At 49.1% G+C, this 21,632-nt stretch overlaps 1 protein-coding gene across 1 annotated transcript; it reads right to left on the bottom strand.

Annotated features, from left to right (window-relative positions):
* Positions 1 to 9,521: 9,521 nt before the first annotated feature.
* On the bottom strand, positions 9,522 to 14,184 carry FOXI3 (forkhead box I3). The gene is made up of 2 exons (XM_054030429.1): positions 13,563 to 14,184; positions 9,522 to 11,026 (listed from the first exon to the last, which is right to left on the bottom strand). Exons 1-2 carry the CDS (start codon positions 14,182 to 14,184, stop codon positions 10,446 to 10,448), a joined length of 1,203 nt encoding a protein of 400 aa, XP_053886404.1. The 3' UTR covers positions 9,522 to 10,445.
* Between the last annotated feature and the right edge of the window lie 7,448 nt (positions 14,185 to 21,632).

Here is a 21,632-nt window from a genome sequence, read left to right as displayed (position 1 = left end):
CTTCTGCAGCGGGCTGGTGCAGCTGGCTCCAGGACTGCCGGAACAGCTCCAGCAGCCCCTGGGCCAGCCGCCACCCTCCCCCAGCAGCAGCAGCGGGGGTCCTGGCCACTGCTGTCCCCCAAGCACCGGTGGAGGGCCCAGGCCACGCACTGCCACCCGGCCCCCCTATCCCAGGTATTGGCAGGGGTCCCGGGGAATGAGCTGCCCCCCCTCCCACCCCTCCAAGCACCTATAGTGCCCTGGGCTGCGTGCTGCCTCCCCCAAGCACCCGTGGCGCTCCCCAGGCCGCCCCAGAGAACCCGCAGTGCCCCCGGGACTCCTCCCCCTCCCCAGCACCCAAGATTTAGTCAGGGGTATATAGTACAAGTTATGGGTAGGTCTCGGGCTGTGAATTTTTGTTTACTGCTCGTGACCTGTCCATGACTTTTACTAAAAATACCCATGACTAAAACGTAGCCTTAATCATACCCCACTGCAAAGCCGGGGGAAGTGAGGTCAGAATCAGGCTCCATTGGGTGGGTAACAATTATGAGTCAGCTGCACTAATTTATACTAGCTGAGGTTCTAACCTTATATGTTTTAAAGAGCCTTTTGGTGGTACCTCACTGCTTGTAAACGCGGCAGGCAAGTCAGAGCTTGACCTCTGCCACCATCCAGGAGGAAGACAGCACATTTCCACTATTTACTTTAATTAGACATAAAATCAGTGGTGCCCAAGGGGGCTAAGGGCAGGTTAACCCTCAATCCGGAGCTGATCTGTCATTGTTTATTGCTACCATAGATTGGCTACACGGTGAGATATTTGCTTTGTCAATAAACCCTGACACAATGGACTGCAGGAAAGAGAAAAATGATCACATGGGGCCTGCTTCTCCTTATACACAGCAGCCAATGGGAGTTTTTCCAGGATCGGGCCCATGAGGTGCAGCTCACAAATGTGTCATTTTTTGACTTCTTTCTGCTCTCCCTGGGGCACTAGATTAGACCATTCAAAATATGCTAGAGACAGGCTGACTACCGGCCTGATAAGCCCACTGGAGCCAATGGGAGTCTTTCCATTAACTCCATTGTGCTCAGATCAGGCCCTATTGGCCTGCTAAACCCAGGGTTGTGAGTTCAATCCTTGAGGGGGGCCACTTAGGGATCTGGGGCAAAATCAGTACTTGGTCCTGCTAGTGAAGGCAGGGGGCTGGACTCGATGACCCTTCAGGGTCCCTTCCAGTTCTATGAGATAGGTATATCTCCATATATTATCCTTTAGGATACATGTTCTAATAGTCTATTCAGCAGTATATGAAGATCACATGCACTTTTATCACACCTTGTATTGTGTGACGAAGTGGTAAGATTATTTGATACGATTCAGCGATAGGGAACGTATAATATGAAAGAATATCTTTGATGTTTTACATTACAGTCCTGTTATTCCTGCAGAGGCAAATCATACTTCGTTTACCCATGGGAGCATCAATCTATTATATTTGGTCAAAAACACAAAAACAAAAATCCAATCATTCCCCCTCCCCCCACACACAAAAAATGGTTTTTCAACTAAATGAAATTTTTGGAAGAAAAAAACCACAACCTGAAAACCCAATTATTTTTGTTTTGATCGGCTGAAAACTGAAAAAAAAAAAGAGTGTGGCCAAAAGCTGAAAAATATTCCGTTTGAAGGGATTCGGGTTTTGTGATGAAAACTTAGGCGGCTTTTTGGATAAAAACAAAATTCATTTTTGTCAAAACTTTTCAGGTAGGAAAAAAAGTCATTTCCCAACCAGCCCCACTCTATCAATTAGGCTAGGAGGTACTGTATGTTTAGTTGGCTCATCCCCATAAGTCACCAGTTATAGTGAATGGATCTGAATCCAGGGTGAGCTGGAGCCGGTTTGCACCGGTTCGCAAGAACTGGTTGTTAAATTTAGAAGCCGGTGTAGAACCGGTTATAAAGGGGCCGGCGGGTGGGCAAACTCCAGTCCGCAGGCCACATCTGGCCCGCCGGACCGTCCTGTCCGGCCTGCCTGAGCTCCCAGCTGGGGAGGGTCCCCCGGCCCCTCCCCCGCTTCCTCCCCCCTCTCGCAGAGTCCCAGCATGCATGGTAAGGGGGCTGGGCCGGGGCTGGGAGGAGGGGTTGGATAAAGGGCAGGGAGCGGTTGGAGGAGGCGGAGGTTCTGCGGGGGGGCAGTCAGGGGACGGGGAATGGGGGGGTTGAAGGCGTGGGAATTCCGGGGGTCTTTCGGGGTGGTGGTGGATGGGGTTGGGGCAGTCAGGGGACAGGGAGTGGGGTGAGTTGGGTAGGGGGTGGGGGGTGAGGTCCTGGGGGCAGTTAGGGTGGGGGTATTGGGAGGGGGTGGTCAGGGGACAAGGAGCGGAGGGGGGTTGATGGGTTGCGGGTTCTGAGGGGGGCAGTCGGGGGCAGGACATGGGTTGGGGTTGGATGGGGGGGGGAGGGGAGACAGGCACATGGGGCTTGTACTCACCGCGCGGTTCCCTACCAGGTCTTCTGTGGCACTTCGGCGGCGGGGGGGTCTTCACTTACTCCGGGTGAAGGACCCACAGTCGAAATGCCGCTGAAAACCCGGAGCGAGTGAAGACTCCCCTGCCACCGAAATGCCGCCGAGGACCCGGTAGGGAACCGGTTCTTAGGATTTTGGGAGCTCATCACTGCCTGAATCTGATCTTGCCGATTGGTGTAACTCCACTGATGGAATTACACCACTTTTAAACTCCTGTAACATCAGAATCAGGCCCAATGGAGCTACTCAGATGAATAAATCAAGCAGGATCCAGCCCCTGGCGCATAATAAATCCCCCTGATTTAAGGCAGTGTGAGATAACATATATGATAGATGTTTAGGCCTGATCTCCACTAGGGACATTTTCTAAAGATTTGCTAATGTTGGTTTCCCTTCATCCATGCTAGCAACACTGGGAGGCCCAGTACAGACCTGCAGATGGGGGCTGCCAGTATTTTTATTATTATATTAATAAGGCCTGCTCAGAGCAGGATTAAATGACACAGTGTTGGAAAAATGCTGGTGGCAATCAATGGCCATCTACACTACCTTTCCCAGCATTGCCTCTCGCCATGTGTTTAGACTATAAGTTCCTTAGGGTAGGCAGTATGTTTATTTATTATATATGCATATAGTGCCAGGCAAAATGGAGCCCTGGTCCATGATGGAGGTTCTGGGGGCTATCATAAAAGAAACAACAAATTAGCAGCACAAATATCAGATGTTCTATTTAGCTGAGTCTGCAAATACAAGAGTTTTTGTGGCTTCCACTTCACCCCAACTCCCAGAAAGTTCAGAAATAAAAATAAATCACTAACTAGCTCAGTGCAGGAACAACCAACTTCAGAGCAGGAGTGGGCTGGCAGCCGGGTTGCTCACTGCTGCCAGTGCCAGGCACCCCACTAACCCTCCAGGCTGCCCTGGACCCTGTGTCCCCCTGAAGCGCAGGATCCCCAAAGTGCGGGGCCTGGGGCGGTTGCCCTGGTCCGTCCTATGGACGGGATGGCTCTGGGTCCAGGGTGACCTGGGGGGTTAGCAGGGGATCTGGCTCCATCCCCTCCCTGCCCTGCCCCCATTCCACCCCTTCCCCCAAATCTCCGCCCACCTCTTTCAGGCTTCTGCCCCCTTCTCCCAGCGATGCCGGGAGCCGGCGGGGCGGTCTGGGCCCGGGTCAGTAGACCCAGGGCCAGTGCAACCTCTAGGCGAACTAGGCAGTGGCCTAGGGCGGCAAGTGGTTGGGGGCGCCCAGGGCTGTCTTTAAGCATAGGCAGCTGGGTAGGGCACCTGAAAATTTGGGGCACCACTGGGTCTTAGTGTCCATCCTACTGGTTTTCCTATCCCTGTTCTGACCCTTCCTGCCAGCTCTGAGTCTTCCTGAGAAGGGGATCTAGCAGTTAAAAGAGAAAAGTCTCCAGCCTGCCAGACCTATTAGCACAACACCAGAACTGTCAAAGAGCCATTCAAGGGGTAATGAAGACATTTAACAGGCATTTGCCAACCCCCAGGTATCTACTGTCATTTTCTGAATGTACTGACAAAAACAGTTGTGTATGACTGTAATAATTACTCAGAATATGTCAGTCTACAGGACCTTCGTTTAAAATTTGCTTTAAAAATATTTCATTAGTGAGTTGGTGAAGATTATAAAATCACATCTCTAAGAAATCCTTGCATAGACTTTTAGATGTACAATCATCTTTAGCCTTAAATGCTTGGATCTTCAGACATGGTTTTTTAAATAAATTCTTCAAAAGACCATCCTTATCTAAAATACACATTTTAATTACTATAGTAAAAAAACTTACTTCCAAAGTCTTCCTGTCCTTTCTGTCCATCCATTTCTCCCTTCACCCTCTCCCCACCCCTTTGTCTTGTCTCTGGACAAAGAGTTTCCCTTTCTTTACGTCTGACTATCTGATGAACTAGTTTTAAGCAAAATCAGTACCTTAGTAAGATATAAAATCCTTTGTTATGCCTAAAATCTTTGGAAACATATTTTTTAAAGTTGGTGAAATTTCATAAACATGTGTATTGTTATGGAGATCACACACAGTAAATTAGTGTTCCCTTTTTCTAAAAGCAATGAAGATTGTTATGAACACACTAAACCTCTGTGACTGATTAATTTAAAATAATGTCTGTTTCAGTGAGTTAAATATGTAGTAATCTGGAATGAGTACATTTAAGAGTACATTTAAAATATAAAATCAGCTTAGAAATACTGATTAAGAAAATGTGAAACAGAGAAAAGCTGCATCATGTATTCCATAATATTTAATGTTGTATTCAGCAAGACAGCTGACTCACCCTTACGACAAAGTTTTTGCAAATAAATGTCTGACAAACTTCAGGGCATATCAAAAAACCTGTGACTGACATTTTTTATTCCCAAGTTTAGTGCTTTTAATTAGGTACTTTCTGCATGTCCATTCTGCGTGAGGGAGAGGGTACAGGGGTCTCTGTGGGGAACTGTGACTCTCCGCCACTGTGAGGCGGGCCGGGCATCTTGTTATTCTTTCTGCCTTTGTCCTCCGCCCCCACCGGGCTGCAAGCTCAGGCTGCCCTCAGGCATAGGGGCACCAGTTTAATAATACTGCATAGGGCCCCATAAATCCTAAGGACGGCTCTGGGGGCGCCAAAAAGCGGTTCCCTGGCTCGGCAGGGAGGAGCCGCCTTCCGGAGGCACCGGAGAGCCAGAGCGTCGGCTTGCGGGGGCGGTGAGCCCCAGCCATGGAGGAGCCGGCGTGGCGCAGGGGGGCAGGAGGCCTGCAAAGGCAGCGGCGCCGCTAGCAGGGAGCAGCCGCACCCCCCAACCCTCCTGCCCAGGCTGCGGCCTGGCGCCTCCCCGGGGGCTCCTACAGGCTGTAGCTGATGCATGCGGGCAGAGGCCCCCGTGCGCCCCCCAGCTTCCCCCTCGCCACGCTCGGGCTCTGCGGCTTCTGGGCATGTGAGCTGCTGCCGGGGCGCGGGGCCCTGAGTCTGCTCCGGGAGGGGCAGCGGCGGCAGCGGTTCACACTCCCGGGAGCCGCAGAGTGCGAGCATGGCGAGAGGGGAACTGGGGTGGGGGGGTGCACAGGACCTCTGCCCGCATGCATCTGCTGCAGGAGCCCCCAGAAGGCGGCTCCTCCCTACCAAGCTGCTGCAGCGGCCCAAGTCCAGCAAAGCCAGTGAGTGGACTCAGGGTGGGGGCCGGGGAGGGCTCACGGGGAGGGCTGTGCACCCTCCAGGGGAGTTCAGGGGGCAGGGAGGGGGGAACCTGGTCTGGGGAGCAGCCCCTGGGCATGGCTGGCCCCTGGGGTCTATAAAGGCTCGTTGGGATTTGCCCCTCAATGAACCAATGTTACCGGGGGTAGGGAGGGCGGGCACAAGGTGGAAGTTTCGCCTAGGGCGCAAAATATCCTTGCACCAGCCCTGGCTAGACCCCATGTACCCCTGAAGTGCGGGGCCCCCCAAAGCCCGGGGTGGTTGCCCCGGTCCAGCCTATGGACAGGATTGCTCTGCTTGGACCCATTCTGGGCACCACCAAAAATTATACAAACCTGGCACCCATGTAGACGTACCCAGACTGGGAGCATGACTACTGTGGCGCTGCGCTGCTGGTCCCATTGTTAGTATTATTATTTGTATTATCATAGTGCTAAAGCCTGTCATGGACCAGGACCCCACTGATCTAGGTACTGTACAAACACAGACCAAAAAGCCTGGCCTTGCTGGCTTCTTGGGGCTTGAGGGGAGGGGGAGGCAGAGGGATTCAGGGATAGGACTCCTCTTATTTCCCTGTTGTCCTTTTCCCCCTGCTCTTGGGGCGCTCATTTTAAATGAAGGCAGCCCATAACAATAGCACTGTTGTTTTTTTGAGTGTCTTTCATTAAGCCCAATCCTGCTGCCCTCATTCTCCCATGACTTGGGCGTTGCTAAATGGTTTTAAATGAGGAGTCATTTTTAATAACAAAGGGAAAAGCTAAAGGCTGCCATTAAGACTCATTCACTCAACTCCCCCTCAGCACAGACATCGAGGTGTCTATTAGTCGGAATGCCAGTATCAAGGGCCCCTTGGGCAGGTTGCTTTATCATGAACACACAAACATTTATATTCACATACTCAGGCTCAGGACAAAACCTGTGCTTACCTACCTCAGGCAAGGGCTTCCATCCGTGCCATAGGAGGAGGAGCAGAATTTAACCTTAACACCAAGAGGAGAAAAATGGCAAATGTGGTTAGAATATTTGAGCCTATTAACAGCCCAATCCTGAAACCTTGCTCATGAGAATTGTCCCATTGACTTGCAAGGGTTGCAGAGCTGTGCAATGTAATGATACGCCCTGATCCAGCAAGGTTTGGGTCGCAGTCATCCTTCATTGACTTCACTGGGGCTTTTGGCACATTGCAAGGTCAGGCCTGTACTAAAGGGGTGCATTCATGTTTCAAAGGTACCACCGGGAGTTTCACTGAATAAAGACTTGCAGGATCAGGACCTTAATAAAGCTCTACGTTGTGGACCCAATCCTATGGCCCTGACTCACATGAGTGAGCTTTATTTAAATTTAACTCCACAAGCCGATTAAACAAAGGAATTTCAGAGATGTTCCTGGTCCTGATGATGCAACCCCTACTAGAGTAATTTGATGGCTTTCCTTCATTCCCTCACCCATCCACCAATAATCAAATAAAGAATTAAGCAAGTTCTAGAAGCTTGCTCCTTCTCAGATTCTCAAACTACTCAAAAAAAGGGGATTTTTCCAAACACAGAGGCATCTTTCTTTCATCGTGGCCCTCTACCAAATGAAAACAAAAATTCCCTACACAAAAATGCCTGATTACGCTCCAAGTGACAGCAGTGTAAATTACAAATAACTCAACTGAAGTCAGTGGAGTTAAACTGGTGTGAAATCAGAATCAAGCCTATGGGATCAGCTTATTCTTGTACAAATTGTACAATACATTCGTATGCATCCGAAGAAGTGGGCTGTAGTCCACGAAAGCTTATGCTCTAATAAATTTGTTAGTCTCTAAGGTGCCACAAGTACTCCTGTTCTTTTCGCGGATACAGACTAACACGGCTGCTACTCTGATTCTTGAACAAAAAGTCTGATTCATTCCCTATGGTAAATCACGGCCATCGCCTCTTCTCTGGGGTATAGCTGATGAGAATTAATCAGAACTGTGAGCACAGGCTGTTAGGGAGACAAGGTGGGTGAGGTAATATCTTTTATTGGATCAATTTCTGTTGATGAGTGAGACAAGCTTTCAAGCTACACAGAGCGACCTTGCATTAGCTGTAATGCTGGGAGTACCTTTCCCAAACCTTAAAAGCTGAATGGCTCCAAACCTTGTCTCTCTCACCAACAGAAGTTGGTCCAATAAAAGATATTACCTCACCCACCTTGTCTCCCTAATTTCCTGGGATCAACACAGCTACAACTTGCAGGTAGCAAATGATGGGTGGGCCTTTCTGAAGGCCCATACGTTTGCCAAAGAAATGCGCTTGCACTTTTTGATCAAGTTTTCTTCTCTTCATGCATTTTTAAAAAAATACAGGAACCACTTTCACTCAGGATATTTAGAAACAAAACGTTGAAAGGAATTGATTTCAAGTTACCGCTTGCGAAACTCACATGCCTCCATTGAGTAGCTGAGATTGTTGAGGGTGAATTCAGATGTCTCTCTTTCTTGGGAAGGAAGAAGCATTAAGCAGGGAAACACCAAAGCCAGCACCCCCTCTATGCCCTGCTGACAGCAGTCCCCAAATTCTCACCATCTCCCACAGATTCTGTCCCTTGGAAGCCACTGAGACCTCAATGGCAGATGAGGGTGTTCAGCACCTGCGCCTTCAGGGGACGGATTGCATTTTAAGCACCATCTTGTGTGGATCTGCTCTGAGCAGGAGGGTTAAAATGTTAACAGCCACATGGAGCTATCTACACCAGTGCTCCACCCCCAGCTTCAACCAATGGAGCTGAACCCATGTTAGCAGGAGCGAGAGACTTTAGAGGAAAAAGGCTTGTGCAGACACAGTCTTCCTGCGCTGTGCCTACGGGCCTGATCCAATGCCTATTGAAGTCAGTAGTTTTTCCATGGCTTCAATGCAGTTTGGATCAGGCCCTAAGTGAGGGGAGTAGTATCAGGCTCTAGATCGGTCTTGCAATGGTTATAGCAGTGCTAGGTTGCCCCTATAGGTGCTGGATTGCATTGGATGAAATATTGTTTGGAGTTTTAGAGACAAAAATGTTACCCGCTTGTGTGGCATTCTAAAAAGTTGGGATGCACGCGATTCGTTGTTAAATACAGTACGGCAATTGTACTGCCATTTCAGTGTCATGCTTTCTTTTGTTTTCACTGTATATGTTACATGCCTTTATACCAGCTGGCTGATTACATCAAATCCCTGCCAACAACTGCTGTAAACCTCAGAAATTGAGGATTTTTTACATCATGGATATTATGTACTATGGGACGGATTCTTTCACAACTGTAAATCAGAAGAAACTTCACTTAAGTGAATGGGGTTTCTCCAGATTTAAACCAATGTATAAGAGCATATTTTGGCCCACTCACCTCCACTGCATTACTCTGCTGAGGAACCTTAAATGGGTGCAACTCCTTTGACTCCAGGGTCTGAATTGGGCTGCATGGGTTTGATCCTACTTCCGTTGCATTGTACATGTGAGATTGCTTGCAAAGTTAATTGGAGCAGGACTGACTCATGTCAATTACTATATATTAACCAACCTAAGCTGAAAATGGGCAATTTACTGTCTAAAACCAGCAAAAGCTTCAGTCCACCTTTCACAGTTACCCATCAGGAGGTTGTAAACCAAACCACACACTTCTCCTTTGAGCTGAAAGCAACATTTTTCTCTTGGCACAGAGGAAAGTGTTGAGTCCCTGTATCTTTCGTCCCAACCCGTGTCCCTAACCATCTAAAAAAGTAAAATAAAATCTGTTGATGAACAAACAAGCAAAAAAATCTAACTGTAAATATTTTATTCCCCAAAATTTTGTTCAGTTTGAAAAGTTTCATTCATACACTACAATAAAAAAAAAAAAAAAAGGAGGGGAATGGGGGTGAGGAAAAGGATGGGCAAAATAAACTTTCCCAAATTTCAAACACATTATAAATAAGTACAACTCCAGAGCATAATTTACAAATATAAAATCCCATAGAAATGTATTTACAGAGTAGTACATTACATACAAATATGTATAAAAATATTCACTGTGTTTATTCTCTTGCTAAAAGCTGGATGGCTAAATTGTGTGTCTTTGGTACTAAGCTTAAGTAAAACGATTATTTTACAAAATAAGGCCCCGAGTCTTCAATATACAAAGCACAGGCAGCTGGCGAACCTGCCTGGAGCTGCTTTGTATCTAAAGGGGATCTGTGTGGGCACAGAATCTGCCCGGGGATTGTACACTGCATGATCAAGGCCTAACACAATTACCTAAACAGGCAATCACTGACATAGGGATTTTTACAAGGCACTTCATTAGAAATCTCTTCATTTTTTTTTTCTCTTCCAAGACCAAAGCACTTGTAAACAGAGGTTCACAAATAAATGACCAACAGGCAACACTCCCCTGCTATGTGTCTGTATTTGGTCCTTGCTGATTTCTCTTTGTAGTTATTTTTTTAACTCTACATTCAAGATTAAAAACCTCTGAAGTCACTAATCCAGTTCTGGTTCTCATTTGCAGAATTTAGTGGCAAACAGGCATCCTGTGTGGATCAGTGATTTTGCAGGGATGAGTAGGGAAAATACTCCACAGTGTGTGTGTACGTATATATTTAATAGATGGTAAGTTTTTCTTCCTGGGAAAACAGAAAACCTACGGCAAGTGTCCTGCTTCAAATGCAGTTTGCAAAAGCATGGGGTCTTCCTTGGGGCTGAATGAACCGGCCTTTCTTGTTCTGTTGAGTTGCAATCCAGGCCCTACACCTCAGTGCCATCCCGGGCGTAGATGAGGCTGTTGACTGTGAAGTTGTAGTAATGGTTGTACTGGGTGCCCTGGCTGCTGCTGGGATGGAAGGAGCTGTAATAGGCAGCAGTGGGCCCCGGAACTCGCTGCAGCTGGTCTGGTGGGAGCACCTCTTGGGAGGAGCTGCTGGAGGAGGCAGCGAAGGTGCCACCACTCATCTGCCCAGCGGGGAAGTTCCGGTGGTGCAGCTCCCTGCTGAAGCCTCCCGCCAGGCGACTCCCTCCACTACTCAGTGAGCTCATGCCACTGAAGAAGGTGCTCAGGCAGCCCGGGGTGGCTGAGATGATGCCTGGAGAAGAGGAGCTTTTGGGATGGTCCCTGGCAGGTGATAAGTCCAGCTCTGGGGAGGGGCTGTTTGCACAGGGCTTGCCTGCAGCAGCCGGGATGGGACGCCCTTCCTCAGCCTTCAGGTCTCCGCCAGAGGACACCACAGTGTGGGTGTTAGGCTCAGAGCGCCGTTTGCGCTTGCGCCGGAAATTCCCATTGTCAAACATCTTCTCACAGTTTGGGTCTAAGGTCCAGTAGTTCCCCTTCCCTGAAGGAGACAGAGAAAGAGTCAGACAGGGAGCTCCTCCAAGAGATGCCCTGCACCCGCTGAGCAGGATCTGCTCCCTCCTTCTACCCCCCTCCTCCCCTGCATTTGCACAATCTGCACCCGCCAAACACCCACTCCAGACTTGCTGACCAGAGCCTGATTCTCCTCTCGCACTGTTGCAATTTCACTGACTTAAGTTCAGGAATTCAGAATCTGCCCAACCGACCACACATCCGGAATGAATTTTGCAGCCACTTAGCAGGATCAGAACTTCCCCTCCGAGCCTACAGTCCCACCCCAAACAGAGTAAAAGGGCCCTGCAGACAGAACTCCTAATGCTTCCCCAACTACACCCTTGTCATTTAAGGGTGTTTGACGGCTGCCATCTTGGCCAACGCACCAGGGATTGAACGGGGGGACCTCAAGCGCTAAAAGCACAAACTGCTCCATCTTAAGATAGCTGGGGCTGTAACAGCCCCATCTCCTCTGTGGATCTGGCACAGAGGGACCTGTAACCCACACGCACCCGCTGGCTCCCCCGTCCCAGGGAGACCTGCACTGCACTGTAGGCCTGCACTTACTCTTTCATCCTGATACCGCTCAGCTGGGGTAGGGTAAAATAGAGGGGTACATTAGCAATGCTGGCATGTGTGGGGCCATCTTGCCCACGTTGTGGTTCAGGGCAGATTATGGGGGAGGGAGCATCTACTGGTGGGGTCTTTCTCAGTGCTGCACATGTGCCAATGGGATTGGTGTGCATATAAATACAGCACACCCACGGCGGCCCCCTTGCCGCCTGGTCACAGTCATGCACACACCATGCCTCAGATCTCTGTGCAGGGAAGGCCCTGAATCCCTTTGCACCCAGGGGGCCCGTGTACACTTGCATTAAACCCTTTCCCTACTGAGCAGGACATGCACCCCCCACTCCACCTGGCTACAACCCTAATATCCCCCTCTCCCATGGGCCTCTGCACCCAATGCACATCAGGGCCGTGGGGGGGGGGGGAGAGAGTGGGGCAATTTGCCCCAGTCCCCAGGCCCCACATGAGAATATAGTATTCTATAGTATTGCAACTTTTTTTTATGGAAGGGGCCCCCAAAATTGCTTTGCCCCAGGCCCCCTGAATCCTCTGGGCAACCCTGATGCATATGTCTGAGCCACACCATCCTTCAGGGTAGGCGGGACCCTGCATCTCTGAAATACCCCCCACACCCAGAGAGCAGATTGGATTTACACCGTGGGGCTGGGACAGATCGGTGCTAAAGGCCCCACCCCTTGCCCCAGGGGGCAGGAACCTCATAGTGGGCATCCAACCCCAGAAGGGCCCTGCCCTGCTGGGAAGTGAACCTGGGGCCCTGGATACAGCTGCTCCCATTGGGACAATATCCCACCCCCCGGCCCCCATCACAGGATCTGCCCCTCGCTGTCCCTCCCACCCTGGTGACAGCAGAGAGTGTCCCCAGCTGGGCGGAGCAGCCGGGGTGGGGGCGGTCCGACACCCCGGGTTACACTGTCCATCGCACCCCCTCTCTGGCCGCCCGCCCCACCTGCCGGTACGCTGGGTGCAGGTGCCCCTTGCCCCGCGTGACCGCCCCCCCCCCCCGCGCCCGGCTCAGGGGGAGCGACCGGGATCCACATCCCGGGGTCCCGTCTCCCTGCTCGAGTTCCCCGGGATCGGCGCGGGGCTCGCACCGCTCCCGATGTCCCCAGCTCCGGGGGTTACTGCGCAGGGTCCCGCCGGCTCCCCGCCCTACGCCTCGGGTGTCCCGGCACAGAGCCGTGCAAGGGGCGGGGGCTGCTCAGCCCCGCGCTCCCCTCCCTGGTCGGGCAGATCCTGTCCGGTATGGCGCTCCCCTCGGGTCCCCCTGGGTCCCTCTCCCCATCCCAGCCCCTCGGTCCGTTTAACCGCCCCCCGCTCCAGGTTCCTGGGCATCCCCAATCCCTCTGCCACCGGGCTTCTGGGCACCTCCCCATCCAACACCCCCCCGGGCTCCTGGGCACCTCCCCATCCAACACGCCGCCGGCCTCCTGGGCACCCCCATCCCCCTGCCTCCGGGCATCCGTCCAGTCGCACTCGTTTCCCGGTGCACTCAACCGCCCTCCAGCCCCCTGCCTGGCATCCCCAATCCCTCTGCCACCGGGCTTCTGGGCACCCCCCATCCTCCTGGGCATCCCCCTCTGCCACCAGCCTCCTGGGCACCCCCCATTCAACACTCCCCAGCCTCCTGGGCACAACCTCCTGCCACCAGCCTCCTGGGCAGCTCCTCATCCACCCCACCCACCCCCCGGCCTCCTGGGCACCCCTATCCCTCTGCCTCCGGGCACCCGTCCAGTCGCACTCGTTTCCCGGTGCACTCAACCGCCCTCCAGCCCCCTGCCTGGCATCCCCAATCCCTCTGCTCCCGGGCACCACGCCAGCCGCACTCCCCTCCCCTCCCTTCCCTTCCGCTGGGACCACAGCCACCGAGCACCCCCACCCCCCAGGCCCTGGGGATCCCCCCCCCAACTCCCTGGCCACCCCCCGGCGCTCACCCGGGTCGTCCTCGTCGCGGGGCACCTTGCGGAAGCAGTCGTTGAGGCTGAGGTTGTGGCGGATGCTGTTCTGCCAGCCGGCCTTGCTGCGCTTGTAGAAGGGGAAGTTCTCGGCCACGTACTGGTAGATGTGGCTCAGCGTGAGCTTGCGGCCGGGCGCGCTCTGGATGGCCATGGCGATCAGCGCCGAGTAGGAGTAGGGCGGCCGCACCAGCCGCAGCAGCTCCTCCTGCCCGGCCAGGCTCAGCCAGCTCAGCTCGGCCGCCGCGGGCGAGGGCGAGCCGGGCGCGGAGGGGGCACCCCCCAGCTGGCCGCCCCGCGAGCAGCCGTAGGAGGCGGGCGGCAGGAAGGGGGCGGCCGGCCCGGGGCCGCCCTGCAGGTACGGGGCCGGGCCGCTCACGCCCCACAGGTAGCCGGCGTTGGCCGGCGCCCCGTAGTCGCCCAGGGCGTAGGCGGCCGGCCGCTGCGTGGAGGAGGCGGCCGCGGCGCCGGGCGGGGGCAGGCCGGGCTGCGGGTACACGCTGAAGGGCTCGCCGCAGTACACGGCCATCTCGGGCGCCTCCCGGGCCCGGCGGGGCTGCGGGCTGGCGGGGGAGCTGGGCTGCAAGTCACCGGCGCTCATGGTCCCGGGCCATGCGGGGCGGCCGGCTGCGCTGCCCCCTCCCCCCGTGCCGACAAGCTCCTTATAGCGCCTTCATCTCTGCCCAGCCTCCCCGCCCGGGGCCAGGGCTGGGCGGGCAGGGGCCGCAGCCAGTGGGAGGGCTCCCTTCGAGGGGCGGGCGGCAGGCAGGCAACGGGGGCTGGGTAGATCCCAAAAACAGAAAGAAAGAAAGAAAAGGAGGCAGCCCCTCCCTACCGGGAGGCGATCTGTCTGTCTCTTGTCCCCCTCCCTACCGGGAGGCGATCGATCTGTCTGTCTGTCTCCTGCCCTGCCCCCCACCCCACCCCGAGCTGTCTGCCACTGCAGGCGAGACACAGGAGTTTGGGGGTGGGGGGAGCCTGGAGGAGGAAGAGAAGCTCGCCTGGGGATACTGGACTTCTCCTGATCGGCCCTCCACTTTGGGGACCATTGCTCAGCCCGCCCTACGGGGAGGATTCGAGCGATCCGGGACTGAAGTGGTGTTGAGTCTATCGGCAATCACATCCCTCCCTCCTCCCCCAGTGCAAGGGAATTGGGACGGGAGAGACCACACGGCAACCCACTGCACCTCCGAGAGGCACATCATTGAGAGTCTGATCCGAAGTCCCCGGTACAAGTCGACGCGAGTTTCTCCGTTGGCTTCACTGGGTTTAGATCAGGCCCGTGATTAATATGCGCGGGCTTCAGACTTCCACAGCTCCCGTATTAAGGGAATCGGGAGCTGCTCCCATGCGTGCAAACGAAAAAACTTCATCGACATCGATTTTTAACCCGGTTCTATGTAGGTGCCAGCGGGAGAAATCCATTTTTTTTAAAGTTTAGGATACTTGAAAAAGATCCTATTTTTTTTTTTATTAATTCTAAACAGGGTTAGGTTTTGTTTTTCTCCTTCGCTTTGGGAATCGCAAAGGAAAGGATCGTTTCAGATATTTGCATCTGCCAAAAAAAAAAAAAATCCTACTTTAAACTAACTTTTAAAACTTTAAAATGAACGTTGCGTTTAGTTGACAGCCATCTCGGTTTAGGGAATTTCCCAGATTATACCAACTGTATTTTAAACTATGAGACAGGTACTCAGATCTTTAAAAAAAATCATAATTATAATAATGGTAAAAAATCCCCATGTGAAGATCAAATTTGTTATATTTTAACTCCCTTTCCATGCATTAAATGCCTTCTTGTTTGCTCACTCGTACAATACCGTGTGCATATTTTTTCACTAGTATCTATGCATCATTTCTAAAAACAAAACAAAACATACAATAATAAAAATACTTTAAAAGCTGTTCAAATTAGGCCCCTAATCTTAGTACATAAATAAAGCAGATTTGTTAACATCAAATAATGGACATCGTTTAAAAATGTTTTAAATGAATAACAACGTAGAATAATAGGAGTTCCAAATTCTGCGTTAATTTATGTGCAAACCTATTAAAATCCAGGGGATCCCACGGACTGGAATTTGAAAGCAACGTGGTTGACTTGCATATTTTGTGTAATTTCAAGTGTCTTTTACGGCCCTGGTAATATACAGGGATAGATCACACTTAAATAACTTTGGATAAGAAATTACCTGAAATGAAAGAAACGCAAATGCGCCGCTTTAATTTATATTTCAACAGGCAACACCTTGCAAGTTTTCCTTAGACATACACAATTGATTTCCAAATACAAGTTTAATTTTGGCGAATATGTAGGCCAAATATTTGTCTTTGCAACCTTTTGTTTTCGATTAAACAAATCAAAGCTTCTCTGAATTTATGGACACTCCTGGATATAAACATTTGTAAACAGGAATGTAGCCGGGAAATGAACACAGAGAAATCATACTCTTTAGGATCAAATGCTTTCATTTTCATACGGTGATAAAGATGAATACAATCAGATCGGGTTTGTTGGACGAATGTAGATAATCTTGTTAATCGCTTTGAAGATGTTAATCGTTTTCTAAAGCCTAATTCTTGTTATTTAATTACGTTTGCTGTTGATAAAATGTGTAAAAACATTGACATAAATCGAAAGCACACTTTACAAAGTTATTAGGGCTGTACAGTTAGAGTTTAAATTGACATCTAGGAGAAAAAAAATCAGAAAATAAATCTTTCATAAAATGCCTGCACTTCTTTGCTGTCGATAAAATATTTCTATAAAACATCCAGGCAAAGTTTCAGACACGCTTTACTGTTCTAGCGCAAATCCCCAAATTGTTCTTCACAGTGTTTCGAACAGGGAATGTAACAACTCCAAAAGAGTTATCGATTTATTAAAAAAACATAAACAACCCTTTGAACATAATATTCTCCCGGGTAGGTGTCGTGAAATAGGAGCCTGTGTTTCCTTCTCTTATCATGCCTTGTGTTGTGCATTTTTCCGTGTAGAAAAGAATTCGCTACTTATCTTTATTTTTTTAGTCCAAGCATCAGCCGAAACACGCTGACTTTTTTAATGTTTTTGCATTGTCTTATTTTGATTCTTACTCTTAAACGTTCGTTATTTATAACAGTCCCACAACTATTTTGCTAGACGATAACAAATTAAAAGTTTAAGTAGGCGATAGGCAAATTATTTAAAAAGAATTCAGACAAGTTTCTTGCTCAATCATGGGGACGTCTGAAGAACAAGAAGAGGCTGGATTTTAAAAGCAAAGTTACTTCTGTGTTTGAAGATCTCAGTTGATATATGTATTCTGTAAAATTACAGTGAATCTGTGTTTATCCGCTAGTTCAAAAAGTCTGTGATCATCCCGCTAGGAAGAAAATCTATAAGTGGAATCATTACATCGCTTTACAAATTTTGCTTCGGGGTTTTGTTTTATTTGGAAAATTGCAGAGCCACCTACAGGAATATCCCGGCTATTACAACGTAGGACTGAGAAAGGGTATTCTGAAATCTGAAAGGAATGTATCTCTTTTAAGTTTTCCTTAGTTAATTTCTGGATCAAACAAAGGACCTGGGCTAAAAATTAGTGCTGATTTAGATCTAGCAAAGAATATGAGGTTTTAAAATCATCCTTGTTTAACTAAACAATATGAAATGGAAAACAAATTAAAAAACAACTTTATAACATTATGAAATTGCTTTTGTGTCACCTAAATTAAACACCTATTTTCCATACAGATTGTGGAGGTGATTGAAACCTTTATGGTGTGTGGACTTGAAAATACTTTTATTTTATCTGTTGTTGTTACCGCTTTAAGACAGAATGTACTAAATTAGTATATTGTACAGGTAGATTGTCACCATATGATAAAGATCTTACTGCTTTTAATTTTTGCCAGAACAAATTCTTATCTAGAATAAAAAATTAAAGGATCCAGAATTTTCATCCCCGTTTATTAGCATCCTTATTCTTTCTATTTTTAAGACTGGCCTGAGAGAAGTTCATGCCATAGAAATACATGAAGGAATGAGAGAAGTGAGGTATTGAAATACAAAAATAAAAACATCTTCAACATAATGGTCTGAATAAAATTCACCAAAGTGAGGAGATACAGAGTTAAGGTTTGAAAAGTACTCACAAGCCACTGTGTTGCACCAAAGCAAAATATATATACACCTATCTCATAGAACTGGAAGGGACCCTGAAAGGTCATTGAGTCCAGCTCCCTGCCTTCACTAGCAGGACCAAATACTGATTTTGCCCCAGATCCCTAAGTGGCCCCCTCAAGGACTGAACTAGCAGGCCAATGCTCAAACCACTGAGCTATCCCTCCCCTGTCATTATATGACGTTTATCCCATGAGGAGTCTCATTAAATATTAGTAATTGTGTTATGGAGGCCATGATAAATTGTGGTTAGAGCACTGAACTGAGACTCAGGAAATCTGGGTTTCACCTTTGGATCTGCTCCTGGCCCGCTGGGTGACTTTGCACAAGTCACGTCACTGTTCTTTGCCTCAGTTTTCCCCTCTGTAAAATGGGGATAATGCTATTGACCTTTGAGCCCTGCAGATGAAAAGTGCTATATAAGAGCTAAGTATTATTACTGTATTGTATTAATGGTATCATTCATTTTTTGGCACTGTATTTTTTTATTCTTGTTTGTAGTTCACAGATTTAAATTTGTTTACACTGCTAGCTCTAGGTGCTGTATTGACTAGTAGGAAGACAATGTCTCTGCTTCAAAGGGCTTATGATCTCAGGCCCTGCCCCTCCAAACATTTGGACACATGCTTAATTTTACATATGTGAACAGTGCATTGAGGTCACTGGGGGTATGTCTACACTGCAATTACAAATCCGTGGTTGGGTTGTGCCAGCTGACTCGGGCTCAGGCGAAGGGGCTGATTAATTACAATCTAGACGTTTGGCTCAGGCTGCACCCTGAGCTCTGGGATCCTACCACCTTGCAGAGTCCTGGAGCCTGGGCTACTGCCCAAGCCTGAACGTCTCTAGATGGCAATTAAACAGCCCCTTCGCCTGAGCTGAGTCAGCTGGCATGCACCAGCCAAGGGTTTTTAATTGCAGTGTAGACATACCCTTACACAACTAAAGTTAAGCATGTGAGTAAGTGTTTTCAGGATTGGGATCAGACATCTCAGTCCTGTATGTGGTGCACTGGGGTGGACTACTGCACAGGGAGGCTTATTGGCTTCATGGATCACACTGCAGGGTCAGAGGGTCTGATTCAGACACCATTGACTTCAGTGGGAGTTGGATCTGACTCTATACTGACAAAAAAATGTGGGTGCTCTCAAGCAACGGGCAGTAAGTAAATCCCATCACCCATGACCGTGCATGTCACTTTATTACTTCACGATCGCGTTTTGGTTCCTTTTGGCTGTGGTTGGTGGATATAAGCGTCCTTTCTTCCCCAGTGGCTACAGAGGCAAGCCAATAATGGCCTGATGGGGCCCCTCATGATCCACATATCGGGGGTGAGGGAGGGGGAGGATCTTTTGCATGCAGCTCTCACCCTTCTGCTATTCCCTGGACAGAACAATTGGGAACAGATCCCACCGTGCAAGAATAACCTAGCACAGATTTGTTTCCTCTCCCCTCTTGCTGCAGGAAAATCAGCACAAGAGGGGGCAACAGGGCCATACCTTTGGGTCCCAAGTTAAACTTTAAACACGTGAGTATGGGACTACTCCCATGCTTTAAGTTGCGCATATGCTTATGTGCTGTTCTGGATCAGGGCCCAAGTTCCCATTAATCTGTTCTAGGGAGCTGTTTTTCACTCCCCCTATGGTATGTTCTGTATATAGGTAATAGAATATCTGATAGTGTGGTCTCAAAGGTTTATTGGCATGAATGTGGGAAGGCACCGTGTACGTGTGTGTCTGTGTTGAAAAAGTTTTTACTCTTTACCTAAGGAGAAATTGTGCATTTCCCTTCCTCCCAGTATCTACTAGTCCTGTGTGATCACCTAACTTTGCCTCCCTATCGTATGTTACAGTACTTAGATTGTAAGGTCTTCCAGGCAGGGACCATCATTTTGTTCTGTGTTTGCATAGCACTTCCATGACTGGGGACCCTAGATGCTTTCTGCAATACAAATAATAATAATACATCTCAGGCTTGTATAAACTTCTTCAGTGTACACACACACACACACACACGCCTCTCTCTGACTTACCTCCTGCCCTTTTAAATCAATGGGACTGCTCACATGCTGCAAGTTGGGCACATGCTTAAGTACCTTCCTGAATTGGAGCCTAACAACCGGCTATTAATAGATGTTTTAATAAATGGTTAACTATTTATCAGTCCTTTATAAACTACCACTAAATGTGCCCTGTACATAAAGTGTGACTAAAAATAAACCAGGTGATGGCAGCAATAGCTGCCATGGGTGAGCAGTTGCAAGTGTCACAGGAGAATTGGGTTTTTCAGGATAGCTCTGAATGGCTTTACAGTTTGGAATAGATTTTAGCAAGCTGGAAGAGAAACCTGGCGTGTCAGGGGAGTTAGCAAGGGTGGGGGGGAGATTCTGCTCTAAGGAAACAGAAGGAAGTCAGCTGTTTGAGGATGGATTAAGCACACACTCCAAATGTTTGGAAACAAGTTTCCAGAAGCACTCAGCTCTCTGCATTCCTTCCTGCAGCTCTCAAAAAACAGTGTCACTTCTGGCTTAAGCAGATTCATATAAAGAATCCCCACCGCTGAGCCCATAAACATAATCCCACTTCGTTTTGTTTGGTAACAATAATAAAGTCCATCTGCTGAATGTGTGTGGCTAGCACTGTACCCAAAGGCTCCTTTCCTGCGAGTGATGTTAAGCAGGGGGCTTTCTCTCTCCCAATCAAGTCTGGAAACGTGTGAGCAAGATCAAACCAAGCTACTGTTAGCGTTGTGATGATTCCTGTCTTTTGGAAGCACCGTGTGGAATTTTAAATGGAGCTGGTAGCTCAAGGATGGGAAGGATTTGGTTCTGTCCTTTCTAGCAAACTATCATAACCGCCTTTGTGATTTAAGTTAAAAGGGCTCAGTCTTGCAGTCTTCATTCCTGGGAGCAAGCCAACAGGGGCAATTGCTGCCCTGGGGTATACACTTGGGATACCCTGGGGCCTGATTCTTTAGGGGTTCCTGGATTTGAATCCAAGTTAATACATTTATTTTCCTGATAAAAATCTATTTACCAAAAAGACCATTTTAAAGCTTTCACAAATCCTGGAACATGTAGAGTAGGGGGTCAACCCAGCATTGGCAGGGAACTGTCCTGCTGTCCCCAGCACTCCACCGGGCTCCTCCTGCATGGAGCACTTGTGCAGGGTCTGAGTAAGAGACAGTGCTGTGGAAATGGTACTGCCCCCATCCATATTCAGAGGGGGAAGCCAGTGCATGCTAGGTCCCCTCCACTCCCATAAGCGGGGGGACAATATAGACTCTGGTGTTTTAAATACCTGCATGCGTTTGGGGCTGGTAGCCCTGACGTGTAAGCATCACACTGCTGAACTTTACATCACGCTTGGGAGAAGCTCCCCATAAATATCTGCAAAATGAATACATTGTCCTCTTGCAAAACCCTGCTTAATACTCCCCTTTGCTGGGGTGGCTACAAACATCTTGACAATGGTTAGGCTGATGGTGTGCTGAGGCCACGGCCCATTATGCTGATCAATATTGCCTCATTGTGTCCTAGTACTCCCCTGTCTGTCTGGATTCATCTGTTATCTCTTGTCTTATACTTAGATTGTAAGCTCTTTGGGGCAGGAATGGTTTGTTCTGTGTTTGTACAGCACCAGGTCCATGACCATGGCAATAGAAATAAATAATAATAATAACAATAACCAAAGGACAGATTTTCAAATGCTCAACATACACAACTGGCACCAGATTGTCAAAAGAGCTCCGCTCCCAGCAGCCCCCGTCGTGATACTTCTGGACAAGTTTTCAGTCTCCAAGGTGCGGAGGATTTTGAAATTCTGGGCACCTATTTGGGAACTGAGCTCTTCTGAAACTCTGGCTCCAGTTATGGGTGCTGAACT

This window comes from Malaclemys terrapin, chromosome 5 (genome assembly GCF_027887155.1).
Source record: "Malaclemys terrapin pileata isolate rMalTer1 chromosome 5, rMalTer1.hap1, whole genome shotgun sequence".
Lineage (NCBI taxonomy): Eukaryota > Metazoa > Chordata > Testudines > Emydidae > Malaclemys > Malaclemys terrapin.
Note: the sequence above shows the minus strand (reverse complement) of the source record. Positions and strands in the feature narration are given on the sequence as shown.

Coding starts and splice junctions, on each gene's coding strand:
- FOXI3 (XM_054030429.1), bottom strand. CDS start 14,184: ATGAGCGCCGGTGACTTGCAGCCCAGCTCCCCCGCCAGCCCGCAGCCC. Junction 11,027..13,562: donor CCGCGACGAGGACGACCCGG/GTGAGCGCCGGG, acceptor TGTCTCCTTCAG/GGAAGGGGAACTACTGGACC.